This window comes from Salmo trutta, unplaced genomic scaffold (genome assembly GCF_901001165.1).
Source record: "Salmo trutta unplaced genomic scaffold, fSalTru1.1, whole genome shotgun sequence".
NCBI classification, from domain to species: Eukaryota; Metazoa; Chordata; class Actinopteri; order Salmoniformes; family Salmonidae; genus Salmo; species Salmo trutta.
Genome location: NW_021823509.1, coordinates 258,580 through 274,000, shown reverse-complemented (window position 1 = coordinate 274,000; position 15,421 = coordinate 258,580). Strand labels below are relative to the sequence as shown.

At 43.7% G+C, this 15,421-nt stretch overlaps 1 protein-coding gene across 2 annotated transcripts; it reads right to left on the bottom strand.

The window, feature by feature from the left end:
* Nucleotides 1-871: 871 nt before the first annotated feature.
* LOC115191211 (GTP-binding protein 1) lies at nucleotides 872-15,059 on the bottom strand. Of its 2 annotated transcripts, XM_029749149.1 has the most exons (15): nucleotides 14,982-15,059; nucleotides 14,567-14,759; nucleotides 13,610-13,721; nucleotides 12,570-12,750; nucleotides 12,163-12,346; nucleotides 11,824-11,988; nucleotides 11,568-11,691; nucleotides 11,270-11,384; nucleotides 9,431-9,575; nucleotides 9,158-9,340; nucleotides 8,680-8,815; nucleotides 8,295-8,473; nucleotides 7,943-8,068; nucleotides 3,189-3,239; nucleotides 872-2,854 (listed from the first exon to the last, which is right to left on the bottom strand). In XM_029749149.1, exons 2-15 carry the CDS (start codon nucleotides 14,747-14,749, stop codon nucleotides 2,729-2,731), a joined length of 2,010 nt encoding a protein of 669 aa, XP_029605009.1. In that variant the 5' UTR covers nucleotides 14,750-14,759; nucleotides 14,982-15,059; the 3' UTR covers nucleotides 872-2,728. The 2 variants fall into 2 exon arrangements, with proteins under 2 accessions (XP_029605009.1, XP_029605010.1); XM_029749150.1 differs by lacking the exons at nucleotides 3,189-3,239; nucleotides 14,982-15,059 and having other exon boundaries at nucleotides 14,567-14,749.
* Nucleotides 15,060-15,421: the final 362 nt, after the last annotated feature.

The following is a 15,421-nucleotide window of genomic DNA, read 5'->3' as shown; positions in this document are numbered from 1 at the left end:
CCAGCAGGTCTGGGACAGCAGGTCTGGGACAGGTAGCACATCCGGTGAACAGGTTAGGGTTCCATAGCCGCAGGCTGAACAGTTGTAACTGGAGCAGCAGCACGGCCAGGTGGACTGGGGACAGCAAGGAGTCATCATGCCAGGTAGTCCTGAGGCATGGTCCTAGGGCTCAGGTCCTCCGAGAGAGAAAGAGAGAATTAGAGAGAACATATTTAAATTCACACAGGACACCGGATAAGACAAGAGAAATACTCCAGATGTGACAGACTGACCCTAGCCCCCCGACACAAACTACTGCAGCATAAATACTGGAGGCTGAGACAGGAGGGGTCAGAAGACACTGTGGCCCCATCCGATGAAACCCCGGACAGGGCCAAACAGGTAGAATATAACCCCACCCACTTGGCCAAAGCACAGCCCCCACACCACTAGAGGGATATCTCCAACCACCAACCTACCATCCCGAGACACTGAAGTGTGTGTGTGTTAGAGTGATTGACTATCTGTATGCAGTGTACTTCCACACCTGCAAAACTCACGACTGAAGCCAGCGGTTTCTCTGTCCTCGTTTCACCTATAAAGGAAAAGTAACCCTCGTCACTCAACCTTACAACTCTTTCAGTGCTTTCTCTAAACCAAGGCCTCAGCATAGACCACTACCGTATTCATAAAGCTTAGAGTAAGAGTGCTGATCTAAGAGCTGTTTGCCTTTGAGAGCACAATCATTAAGATTACATGGAAAGGGGGAGACCTGATCCTAGAACAACACTAACATCAGAATGTGAACTGGCCCCTTATAGAAGTGCTGGCAGCCAGGTGATACACACTCCCTAGAAGGCCCAGTATTGACAAAATATGACCAGACAACATGTTGATACTCTGAAACAGCTTTATTTAAAAGGATTTACAACAAACTGGCACCACTGTGTTAAGTAAAACGACTTTCTTTTTCTTTCAGTGCAACTTTCCTTTTTGTACATAAGATGCATACACAAAAATGTGTTGCTCAGTCCATTCAAAAAGAAAATGTATACACTAATATTAGCTTAAAAAAAAGGGATAAAAATGGTTGTTGAATGTACTGAGATCAACATCCATTATAAATGCAGAGAATAAGAAATAAAATTAGGTTACCTTTAGACCTGATCTAAGGTCAGTTGTTTCCCCCTCTAATAGTTCAGGATAACATCTGTGGCTGGATAAACTGATCCTAGATCTGTACTAAAGTATAACTTCTACCTGGTGGTAACAACAAATTCAAGCCTTCCACCACTGAAACCTGTTCCAATACAAACCCAAAATAAAAATGCTCACATCCCATCAAAGCTTAGAAAAAAAATTATTTGAATCATATCAAGTATGGAAATGGGTAAACCTAAATCTTCAATCCCAAAAACCCTAATTCCTCCAACAAATCTTATAGAAGGTGTGCATGACTAGAAACTGAATAAAACAACAAATCTTAAAACTACTATTCCGCCTGCATTTTTGGGCTCAAACAATGTCCTTGAGAGGGTATTGAGGATAACATGGAAAAGTTCTAAATCCTCCTGAAATACTTTTAAGCCGTATTAGCCTTCTTGGATTTTCCAAACCCTTTCATCTATGAAAGCCAAATAAATAATCCAACACAGAACACGCTACAAGGGAAGCTGAGCAATGATTCCCAAATCTATTGAAATTAATTATAGAACAGATATGCTGTCTGTGTTTTTCAGTTACACGTCAACATTTCTGACTGCAACAGATGAACAGAACTTTGAACAAACTTTGCATCCATTTGAACAATGTAGCTCACTTAATTTCTCCAAGACCAAAATCCACTATTTTAAAAACACACAGCTTTCAGTTTCCACTCAATGCTTTTTTGGGGGGCAGACATAAAAAAGGCACATATCTAAATCATTGGTTCTGTATAGCAGGTTTTCCAAGGCCCAAATTAAGTCGTTTTTCCTATTAAAATACAGCCAGGGCAAAAATAGAACAAAACATGACCTACAGCGAGTCCTGATCCAAATGTTTGAGAACCACTGTTTTATGTATAGTCAGATGGCAGTGTATGAGCCTAGTGAACATTGTCCTTGGGGTTGGTTAGGTAGGCCTATCCCGTGTCTGAACCACACCCATCCTGTTCTATTAGATTGAGTGGAAACCTTGTGTCTAAATAATGATGAATCAAATAACAAATCTAAACCTTGAGACTCCTATGCCAGGTCCGGTCTGTTAGATTTCATCTAAACCTTGTGAACTACACCATTTATTTCCTGTTTGATTGAATCTTGAGTCAGTTATTATTAGACTGGATGACGACCCCTTAAGACAACAGTTAGATCTGTGTGCCTGAACAACACCATATCTTTCCTGTGTACATAATGAATCTGTAATAAAACTAAACCTTGTTTGTTTCTATTACTACACCGTGTCTGTTAGATTGAATAAACTGTTTCTTTCTGCTATATTCCAGGGGCCAGTTCAGTCGTTAGTTGCCATAGAACCCATAGTGACATTTAACGATGTTCTAGAACTACTCTGTAATGGTGATCTAACTAGGATGTACATGTTAAGCTGTATCATTTAGGATTAATGCATGTTTCACTTCTAGTCCTCCTTTTCTTTGCTACATTCATTCCTTCTCCCCAAATTGGAACAAGAATGATTACAAAACAGGATGTAGAGGAGGGGAGAGAGAGAAGAGGATGTAGAGTATAGAGAGGAGATGGTGGAGGGGTTAGGCAGTGGTGCCCACTCCTGCTGCAGCTGGTGTGTGTTGTGATGTTGGTGATGCTGTGCTGTTCAGGGCTTTTCCTCGGTGTCTCTGACCCCCTCTCCTCCTGCCTCCACCTCCTGACTTGGGCTGGAGGAGAACAGTCACAACAGAACAAGTGTTACTAAATGTTAAGCCAAGCACACAATTTACAACCACCTCTAACTTTTAGATAATATTTGACTTTAAAAAATGAGAATAGACAAATTCTCATTGAAAATTGTTTTTTTTATTACACAACATTAGTTCAGGCTAAATGTCATTTTAATGTTTTCATTCAAGTAAATAACCTTTTTAGTACTTTTAGAAGTCAAAGTTCAGGCTTGCACAGGAAAACACTCTTTAGTGTTGGGATAAATGAAAGTCATGGCAGTACTTCTTTAAGACAAATGGCACTGGTGTTTCCTTCCCTCGTTCCGTTTACCTGGTTCTCTCTGTTGCCGTCTTTACATAGCGTCTCCTCCTCCCCCACTGTCTGACGCAGACAGCCAACAAGACAGGCGGAGGGAGAGAGAGAGTGAAGGAAAACGAAAGAGTGACGGGTGGGGGAAGTGTTAAGGAGGGGACGGGGAGACAAGTTTAATGGACGGAGGTCAGGAAAGATGAAAGGAACGAGTGATGGGTCCGACGATAATGAAGGAGAGGAGTGAATGAAAGTGGGATGAGGAGGAAAGATGTAAGTGGAATGAAAATTGAGAGCGGAAGAGAGGGATATTGGCAGACGAGTGTGAGGGTCAAGGAAAGGGAGGACATTTTGAAAAAAAAAATAGGGATTGTGAAAGACGGTGATGAACAATCAAAAGCGCGGGATAAAGAAAGAGTGAAACGAGATGGAGGGGCATCGGAAGAGAGATTAGCCAGCATATTGGAAAAAAAGAAAGCTGCTGTTACAACACACACATGCCAACCCTGTCCAGCTTTTAGAGTACCATACGCGCACGGCATATTTTAGAGTACCATACGCACGCGCCAAATTGCGGTAAGATTTAGCCTTACGCAGCAGGGCATCAGGGTAGACTTCTTTGTGGCAAATAGTTCCTCTGGCAATTATTGAAACCATATTGGTAACGAGGGCACTCAGCATGTCTGAGCAAATTGATTTTGTCCCCCCCACACCAAAGGCAGGTTGAAATATTAAAACAAACGCCGAACAAATTATATTAATTTGGGGACAGGTTGAAAAGCATTAAACATTTATGGAAATTTAGCTAGCTCATTTGTCCTGGGATATAAACGTTTAGTTGTTATTTTACCTGAAATGCACAAGGTTCTCTACTCAATTAATCCACACATAAAATAGTAAACTGAAACGTTTCTAGTCATCTCTCCTCCTTCCAGGCTTTCTCTTCTTTGGACTTTATGGCAAATGGCATCTAACTGGCTGACCACACCACTCACGTTGCATAATAAATTTAGACATACTTGTTATTCAATTATTGCACCCACACTGCACGCGAGCGTCTGCGTTGTCAAGTGCTAAAATAGAAGTCAGTTCTGTTTCTGACTGTCAAATGAATTATTCTATCCCCATGATAATAATTAACAATCAATAAGCCTTGACTAATGCCCAAGGTTTGTAAGACAATGGGTTAATAATTAGGCAAGAACTCAGCTTTCTGCAAAAGGTCTGTACAGTTGATTCAGAGAACGTTCTGCCCAACATGAACAAAGAAGTTCATTTTATCCCCTCTCTCTCCCTCTCCGCTTACACACACATCTCCACACAAACTGTAGATAACCTACGCACACACATACACACAAACAGTTGGTGAACAGCATCTCTCCCTTGACTTCCCACCACTGTTAATCACTATCCAGCGCTGTCTGTGCTTTCCCCCCGAGATTACTGAGACCTTGAGAGTTACTCCCATATTTCCTCCAAAGCCTCTCAAAGTTGCTAGGTCAGGTAGAACCAGTCTACAGTTCTTAGATCCACTAATACACACACCTCTCCCTTCCGGGTCTCTACTAGACCTTATGAGACTAACGTTCAGTACTTTAAATATTCATTATCCATGCTACATAATATTAATAATGGATTATTGATTAATTTACCTTTATTAGATAATTCTCTTATCACTGACGCAGATTGCGCTGCAAGTCCTGCCTCTCCCATCTCCTCATTGGTATATAGAAGCAGCTACCCACGTGCCATCTCCTCATTGGTTATACCCATGTGGGTGACTGAAAGACGAACGAGGTCAGTGCCGGTAATGCACCTAATTTATGAAAGTTGACAATCGCAATATAAAGTCAAGAGAAGAAAAATCCTGGAAGGAAGCGATTCGGTAGACTGTTTTATGTGTGGATAAATTGGTGGAGTAGAGGACCGTGGGCATTTGTTATTTTACCTGAACTCATGTTTATATCCCAGGACAAATTAGCTAGCAACAGCAAGCTAGCTAAATAGGACAAATTAGCTAGCATGCCCAAGCTAGCTAGCTAAATTGCCATCGATGTTTAATGCTTTTCGACCTGTCCCCAAAATAATACTCTGAACCAATTACATTCATTTTGGAACAGGTCAATAAGCATTAAAACATTGATGGCAATTTAGCTAGTTAGCTTGTCTTTTAAATCACCCACGTGGGTATAACCAATGAGGAAATGGCACAGGTACCTGCTTCTATAAACCAATGAGGAGCTGGGGAGGAAGGACTTATTTTAGCGCTTTTAATTCTTTCATCACTTCTCCAGTGGGTCAGAAGTTTACACCACACTCAATTAGTATTTGGTAGCATTGCCTTTTAAAATTGTTTAACTTGGTTCAAAACATTTCGGGACGCCTTCTACAAGCTTCCCACAATAAATTGGGTGAATTTTGTCCCATTCCCCCTGAGAGCTGGTGTAACTGAGTCAGTTTTGTAGGCCTCCTTGCTCGCATATGCTTTTTCAGTTCTGCCCACAAATTTTCTATAGGATTGAGGTCAGGGCTTTGTGATGGTCACTCCAATACCTTGACTTTGTTGTCCTTAAGCCGTTTTGCCACAACTTTGGAAGTATGCTTGGGGTCATTGTTCATTTGGAAGACCCATTTGCAACCAAGCTTTAACTTCCTGACTGATGTCTTGAGGTGTTGCTTCAATATATCCACATAATTGTCCTTCCTCATGATGCCATCTATTTTGGGAAGTGCACCAGGCCCTCCTGCAGCAAAGCACCCCCACAACATGATGCTGCCACACCTGTGCGTCGCGGTTGGGATGGTGTTCGTCGGCTTGCAAGCCTCCCCCTTTTTCCTCCAAACATAATGATGGTCATTATGGCCAGTTATTTTTTTTCTTTCTCAACAGATCAGAGGACATTTCTCCAAAAAGTACAATCTTTGTCCCCATGTGCAGTTGCAAACCGTAGTCTGGCTTTTTTATGCCGGTTTTGGAGTAGTGGCTTCTTTCTTGCCGAGCGGCCTTTCAGGTTATGTCGATATAGGAATTGTTTTACTGTGGATATAGATACTTTTGTACCGTTTCCTCCAGCATCTTCACAAGGTCCTTTGCTGCTGTTCTGGGATTGATTTGCACTTTTCGCACCAAAGTACATTCATCTCTAGGAGACAGAACGCGTCTCCTTCCTGAGCGGTATGATGGCTGTGTGGTCCCATAGTACGCAAGTATAAACACTATTGTTTGTACAGATGAATGGTACCTTCAGGCATTTGGAAATTGCACCCATGGATGAACCAGACTTGTGGAGGTCTACACATTTTTATCTGAGGTCTTGGCAGATTTCTTTTGATTTTCCTATGATGTCAAGCAAAGAGGCAGTGAGTTTGAAGGTAGGCCTTGAAATACATCCACAGTTACACCTCCAACTGACTCAAATGATGTCAATTAGCCTATCAGAAGCTTCTAAAGCCATGACATCATTTTCTGGAATTTTCCAAGCCGTTTAAAGGCACGGTCAACTTAGTGTATGTAAACTTCTGACCCACTGGAATTGTGATACAGTGAATTATAAGTGAAATAATCTGTCTGTAAACAATTGTTGGAAAAATAATTTGAGTCATGCACAAAGTAGATGTCCTAACCGACTTGCCAAAACTATAGTTTGTTAACAATAAATTTGTGGAGTGGTTGAAAAACAAGTTTTAATGACTCCAACCTAAGTGTATGTAAACTTCTGACTTCAACTGTTCGTCCAATAATGATGTATTAATCTCCATGTCCGTTGACACAAACTCCATACATGTCTGTGTGGTGCAGCTCAAGAATCAGGACGTTACATTCACTCAGTGGATGTATTTTTTTTATTTAAATGTTAAATAAAAATAAATTTTAAAAAAATCAGGCCCCATTCATTTCTGTGTACTATTAACTCGGATCTCGTACATGGACAGAGAATTGCATAGTTGGTACGCAAAATGCTGTATGTTGGCAGGTCTGCGCACACACACACACACACACACACACACACACAACACTAAAGACATGAAAGCATACAATGCAGCAGGGCAGAGAGTTTAACTTTCCTCCTCTTCTAGCAAGTCATTATATTACCTCTTACTCCAGGATGTTCTCTAACCCCCTCCCTTAGTTAGAAATATTTTGTGTAGAACAGATGATTGTCTGTCATGTAGAATTGGGAATCATGTCAGCTCTACTCCTTACATCTCTGTCCAAGCCCCTCCCTCTACCTAATCCCCTCCCTCCTCCAGGTGTTCGTTCTAAGCCTCGGCCTCCCGGTAGCTCAGCAGTAGCTGTCCTGTGTTGTGGCTGTACCAAAGAGTTCTGTCTAAGCCCCTCCATGTCTAATGCTGCGTTCATAACCCAGAGGGAAGGCGTTAATTACCAGTTGTGAAGTCGTAAATACCAGTTGGATGCATTCACGTGCTTTGAACTCGTTGAGAAAAGCCGATTGGCTAATGGCCAACAAGCAGCATCAACCATAATCTTGCTTGTAAACGAAAAACATGAATAGACATACATTTTTTATAAATGTTTTGTTGATGCATAGAGGTAATTTCCTTAGTAGGTGACAGAGGTCAGCATGTGGGAGAAGTCAGAGCTCAGGGATGATAAATGAGCTTCCCACTAGTAATTACCAGTTGGAGGGGCGTTCCAGTGGATTTTTCCCAGTCGTATGTGGTAAATACCACTTTCCCACTTGGTTATGAACGCAGGGTAGTCCCTTTCTTCACCAGTTGTTCAGTCTAAGCCCCTCCCTACCCCGGTAGCTCACCGGTAGCTGTCCTGCGTTGGGGCTGTCAGGCCGCGGTGCGGATCCTGCCTCCTCATTGGCTGACGTGGTGCCCTTCTTAGTGGACTGCATCTTGGCCTGCTGGGCCTTGGTGACTGACTGGAGCAGCTGGAGAGACATGTACAGGTGGAGTTAGTTAGGAGGTAGTCTGGGACCCTTTAGAAAGAGGTATAAGCCCTTCATATCACTTGACCACACACACGGCAAATCTGGTGAAGAGACAGTGAGTTATTGTAACATTGTGAAATGTTTCTCTAAGGGGGTTTAATGCTCCATGACCTTTTATAAACTTATGACCATTCATAACCCCTTACAACTAGTTATAACCCCATACCTTGGTGATGGTGCCCACAGCCTTGGTGCGTCCCTCTCTGAACACCAGTCTCTGGTCTGTGTGGAGGTACTCGGGGGTCTTGATGAATCTGAAGTGGACTGAGGCCTTGTCCCCGGTACGTAGACAGTCTCTGTTCATGGTCAGAATGGTGGCCGTCTGTCTGATGCTGCCACAGTGCACTGAGGGAGAGAAAGTCAGAAAAAAAATAACAATTGACATACCAGTGGCATAGCAACTGTGGACGTGTCCCATTGTCTCTCCTACAATCACACATAAATGAGACAAAGAACTAATATGAATATGGCTGAAACTTTAATGCTAAATTGAGCATTGCCACAGTATACAAGCAATCATGAACACACCCAGACGTTTGAAAGCCGCTCACCCATAGCCTGGTATCGTGGTGATATGGTGGTGGGGTGGTGCAGGACCAGTATCTCAGCCATGAACTCCCAGGTAGCCTGCGGTGTTAGTCTGGGAGAGATCATCACCATCCCCTTCCTGATGGAGGAACGCTTGATCTGGAGGAGAAGAAAGAGGGGGGAGAGAGAGGTGAAAAAGGGGACCGGGGGGAGAGGGGAAGAGGAGAGAGAAACATTAGGACAGACATTGTGTCAGAAATGTGCCGATCGAGGATTTTTCCAATGGGAGTCATCCATTGATGGATTATGGACAGAGAATTCTCTGGAGAAAAAAAACTAATTGTCCATCTTTTTACATATGCAACTTATTCAAACGTCGCTGACTTGAGCTGATCTTTTGACACACAAAAACAGACAACTTATGAATGCAAGTACGACTTCATCTGTGTTATTGTGTCTGTGTGTGGTTGTACCCTTACAGTCAGATGCCTAAAAACACACCTTTTTGAGTGCGAAGGAGGCGGTCTGTCCCCCCCGGACCTCTTTGACTGGCATCCTCTTGCGGTGGATAGATTTGACAGCGATGGAGAGGAAACTGCCCAGGGGGTCTGGGCCGAGCAGCAGCGTGTCATTCAGTCGTATCAATCCACGTAACGTAGTGCCGGATACTACTGTGCCCACACCCTGAGGAGAGAAAGGAGACGTCAATACAACACAGGTTGTTAAATGATTAGAGTGTGTGTGTGGTGTTGATGGTTGTGTGTGTGGACTAACCGGTACTGAGTAGGTGTCATCGATCTGGAACTCGGCAGGCTCATCTTCTCTGTAGGAGGTTTTAGAAGACAGTAGGTTGAGGAACATCTTCAGAAGGTCCATGTTCTCTCCTGTTACATTGGAGACCTGGAAGATTGGACACATCCTAGGGAGAGACAGACAGAGACAGACAGAGAGACAGAGACAGACAGAGAGACAGAGACAGACAGAGAGACAGAGAGAGAGAGAGAGAGAAAGACAAAGATGGGACGAAGACGGAAAGAGTGGAAGAGTAAGGCGACATACGTGACCCATAAATCAATACAAATGTTATTGGTCACATACAACATGTTATTTCAGGTGTAGCGAAATGCTTGTGTTCCTAGCTCCAACAGTGCAGTAATATCTAACAATTCACAACATTACACAAACCTCAAAATAAAATGGAATTAAGAAATATATAAATATATTAGGACGAGCAATGTCGGAGTGGCATTAACTAGAATACAGTGTATTAACATATGAAATGGGTACAACAGTATGTAAACATTATTAACATGACCAGTAGTCCATGTCTATGTACATAGGGCAGCAGCCTCTAAGGGGTATGGTTGAGTAACTGGGTGGTAGCCGGCTAGTGACAGTGACTAAGTTCAGGGCAGGGTACTGGGTGGAGGCCAGCTAGTGATGCTATTTAACAGTCTGATGGCCTTGAGATAGAAGCTGTTTTTCAGTCTCTCGGTCCCAGCTTTGATGCACCTGTACTGACCTCGCCTTCTGGATGATAGCAGGGTGAACAGGCAGTGGCTCGGGTGGTTGTCCTTGATGATCTTTTTGGCCTTCCTGTGGCATCGGGTGCTGTAGGTGTCCTGAGATCAGGCAGTGCTTCCCCGGTGATGCGTTGGGCAGACTGCACCACCCTATGGAGAGCTCTGTGGTTGCGGGCAGTGCAGCTGTGAGGTTCTTAGGGACCAAGCCAAATTTCTTCAGCCTCCTGAGGTTGAAGAGGCGCTGTCTTCACCACACTAACTGTGTGGGTGGACCATTTCAGATGGTCAGTGATGAGTACACTGAGGAACCGAGAACAGAGAGCAGGGAGAGCTTTTCACCTTCTCCGCTGCGTTCCTGTTGATGTGGATGGGAGGTGTGCTCCCTGTCTCCTGAAGACCACGATCAGCTCCTTTGTTTTGTTGACATTGAGGTGATTTCCCTAGTACCACTCCGCCAGGGCCCTCCTCCTCATGAAACATACACCTCCGCCTTTCTTCTTCCAGGAGAGTTCCTTATTCCCGTCTGTGCGATGTACTGAGAACCCAGCTGGCTGTATGGATGGGGACAGTATATCTGGAGAGCCATGATTCCGTGAAACAGAGTATGTTACAGTCCCTGAGCTCATCTACTTTATTGTCCAGGGAGTGAACATTAGCGAGTAATATACGCGGAGTCGGTGGATGGTGTGCACGCCACCCGAGTCGGAATATAGAAGTCCACTCCAAACACCTCTTCTGCCCGGTGGTGTTTTGGAGCAGCCTCTGGGAAGCGTTCAGTTGCCTTGGGGGTTGCAAACAAAGGATGCAATTCAGAAAAGTCTTATTTCTGTTTGGGTCGTTGGTGAGTTACCGCCGCTCTGATATCCAAACGTTCTGGGCCAATAATGTAAGAAATAACACACACACACACACACACACACACACACATACACATACACACACACACACACACACACTTGCTTAGGAGCTAGAACAGAGGTGCCATGCCTGTCGGCGCCATCTTACACACAAGGTGGCAAACTGTTCAGATGAAATCAGAAAAAGGACCAAAACCACCACAAGGAAACTGTGTTACTTCACTGGTATTTACCTCTCTGAGCTGAAGTTTGATGCAGTGACAATAACGTCATCTTTGTTTTGAACCAGTACAGGGATCTTTCTACATCCTGGGGACTTCAGTAACCTCTGTAACAGATGCAGTGTCTCTGGAAAACACACACACAATTATTAACACACATTGTGTTCATTTGTTAACCAAACAGACTAACGAGGAGGAACTACCTGGATTTTTACAATTAAAAAATAAATAAGAATGTTACATTTCACTATGATTAATGATCATGTTTTAATGATTTGAACAGGGCCATGTTCCACAGTCCATCTCTCACCTGCTAGGATGTTGGCTGGACACATGTCTATCTTGGTCACCACTACAAAGACTGGTACATTCAGGGCTAGAGCCAAACCTAGATGCTCCTTGGTCATCCCTACAATACCTGCATTACTGCCCACCTAGAGAGAGAGGAAAGGAGAGAGATGTAGAAGAGTGAGCGAGAGAAAGTCACTGACACAGTAAATGTCTGTGGTGATAAGCAACTGACCATGTGTGAACGAAAACACAAACACACCACCCCTGTCTCTCACCATGAGCATACAGAAGTCTGGTAGGTGTCCGGTCATTCCAAACACAGTGGTTTTCAGATACTTCTCGTGGCCGGCCAGATCTATAAAGGTGATGACCTTAGAGGACCTCTCACAGATCTTAGTCCAGTCCAGACTGCCCCCATGATTGTCTGGCTTATTCACCACCTAGGAGCAGAGACCGAGAGAGAGGTTGGTTTAAATCAGAGTGCTGGACAACACGCTAGGGTCAAGATGAACCAGGCTCTAAGTCAGCTTCGTCCTGTCACTCTCCATCTCCTGCCTATGTCATCCCTATCTAACTTAAATGTCATTAGTGACTCCTCCAAGTCAATCTCTTACATGACCCTCCTGGTCGAAGCCCAGGATGTCGTTCCCCACACTGCTGGTCCTGCCGCTCTCCATCTCGTGTTTGTGTCGGAAGAGCTTCTGCCTGGCGAACCCCCTGCCGTTGTCCAGCTCCCCGTGGGTCAACACCCCCAGCAGGGTGCTCTTACCGGCATCCACGTTACCCACCACCGCCACCCTGTATGGGAAGGGGAGAGAGAAGTTAAAGGACAGAGAGCTGTTATGTGCAACACCAAATGTTGCAGAACACTGATCCTGAAAGCAAACCAACTTCTTCTCCCCCTGAGAAGACCTAATAATAAATTAACGAATGTCTCTCTCTCCCCCCTCCCGGCATCCCATTCTCCTCTCTCGACTTGTCGGTGGATGAGGTAGTCTTGTACTAACCCCCCCCTCCTCACCTCACTTCCAGGAAGTCCTCCTCTCCGACCCGTCGGCGGATGAGGTAGTCTCGTACTTTCCCCCCTGCGTCACTACGTTCTCTCAGCAGGATCATGTCTGCCTCTATCTGCTCACACAGGGATTGAACCGTGGCCACTGACGCCTCCATGTCCCCCTCGTCCAGACCATAGTCACCTCCGTCTGCTCGAGAAGGGGGGGGGAGGGGGGAGCAGGAGAGGGGATGTAAGGAGATAGAAAGCCACACACTAACCACACTGCCCATTAATCTGAGAACGCCCATGCTTGTGGCTTTACCCAGACATAAGGCCTTAATTACAGGGTACTTAACTGCATTTCCAGTTTACATCAGTTAATGTAGCTGTAGTAGTTCCATTAATGTTTGGGCAAATTATAGGAACAATGGAGCAGAAGCTGAGAAGGTGGAGGCTTGTCGTTTTGCCAACTGACCATTAAAAGGGTTAAATCAGGATAAACAAGTTAGCTAGTGTTTTTCAGACTAAACTGGCTAAGGATGTTACACTCACCGATAAGCATCGGTTCCCCATTCAAATGTTTAAGATACAAGTGCCTCACTCCACAGACCTCAGACCGATCCAAATGTAGCATGCATCAGTCAAGAAAACCATTAAAACATTTTTTTTTTGCTTATAATACATTCTTTCTACCATCTGAAAATACCTCTTATATTGTGACAACTGATGCACCCTCTCTTTCAGTGTTGAACTGCATGTAGGTCCAACTCTGTTGACAGTCATTGATCTACAAGTAATTCTGCATGCTAAATACCCCCAGGCAATACAAGTAGCCTAGTCAACCTGCGCACTGTGCCCAGCTTTGGGGGTTGACACTAGCCTGACTGGTCCCAGATCTGTTTGTGTTTAAACAGACAAAAAGCACATCAGGTCTGTGTTCTGTAAGGGGGCCACCGTAGATCTGGGTTCTTATTGGAGATGTTTACACATGAGGACCATGTGTTCTGTTGTGTGGTTTAGGTATATGGACCGAAAATAAGGTAGGAAAGTAGGTTGTCCCTTCTGACCTGAGCCCACTCCCACAACATAAATGGTCTCCCCACATCCTTCATCCATCCTCTCTCGGAGTTGCCGTAGTAACGAGTCATACTGTTCTCCTGTGGGGCTGACCAGAGTCAGCTAGGAAAGAGAGAAAATATAGTTTTAGGTTCATTCACTGGTGTTACGGTTGTTAGATAAATTGACAGAAACTTAGATAAGTGTTTACAATAACATTTTATTGTAAACTGGACTTGGTGATGCATCTAAATTTACAAAGTAAATAAAAAAAACGGAACATTACAGTTTATGTCCAGTAGAGGACAGGGCAGAATAATACTAACAAAACAAAGTAAGGACAGCCAGACAGACAGAATGCAAATATTGAAGCGTTTGTTGATGTTACAATGACATAGCCTAGCTTCTGGCAAGCCTGACCAAGTTGTAAATGTGCACATGCATGATGATTCATGCAATTATGAACATATTGATGTTTAATCGACACTTTTATTTGAAATAAATGACATTTGCCAGATAAATATAGGTTTCAGGCCGGATTGGTGTCACTCTTTTTGCCCCAGCTAACATGCCTGACTCAGTTTAAACTTCAGTTTAGAATGCAACTAGTTTAAAATCAGCTGTGTTTGCTAGGGATGGGGGAAAAGTGACACCAAATCAGGCTCCGAGGACTGGAGTTGCCCAGGCCTAAATCTGGTCAAATCATCTTAGGTTGTTTCGCCAACTGTAGTGTCTACACAGAGTGGCACATATATACGTGTCATTCATTCATCGTTGCATGTTTTGGTGGGTACTGGTCACTCGAAAAGATACGTGTCCGGTCATACTTCAACCAAATTAAATGCTATTATAAAATTGTCACTTTCATAAAAATAGCAACATATTTTTGTTCAAGCTGATGTAAAATTGAAATCCACGCATGCATATGCCATGTAGCTAGCTTTTGCTGAGTCGAGAGCAGGGCCTACCTTGCTAGTAAAGTCTAAATGATCCTCGGACTCGCCGTTAACATTCTCTCCGTCTTCGAAGCACTCTCCCCCTGAAAGGTCATCCCCACAGTCCGGTGCGAATATAGAAACTGGTACTACGGATTCCTCTTTCAGTAATGTCCCCGGGGTTAGCCCTGGCTCTATAGCTGCCAACGACGCCATCTCCCCAAACCTTTAGGAAGAAAGTAATTCAATTGCAAACTGCTAGCATAACATAGCTAAGCTAACGTTAGCTCACAAATCAAGCTTACTACTGACACCAACATATTATGATGCAATGCATGCAACAATTTCGTACAGCAACTGCTTACGGTTTAAATTAGGCTAAAACGTTCCTTACTTAAAAATTGGAGTTGTATTAGTAATGTTAAGTAAAGATATAAATTCAACATACCAGAAGTAGCAGTGTACATACAAGGTTTGCTTAGGTAGTATACTTGAGTGTGGCCCGCCCCTATATGAAATACAGAAACGGGATTGGCTACAGTACTCAAAGCTCCACCCTCCTAGCCTAGGTGCTTGAACATTGACAGGTGTTCAACACAATGGAATTATTTCACAGAAACATTTTTATCTTAAGAGTTTTGACTCTCTTTCAATGTGCCATATGCACACGTAATATAGTGTGTGCACGATTATAGAATATTAAAATACTGTATGGTAAGTAATGAGTGTAGTAACTATATTTACCACTAGATCGCAGTTTCATTGGTCAAAATACAGTGGATGGACACCTACATTGACTGTACTAGAAAGGATCAAATGAATCACTAAAATGTCCAGTTTTGTTGTGTACGACTCAGAAACACCCAACTGCAGGCTGAAAGGGAGAAG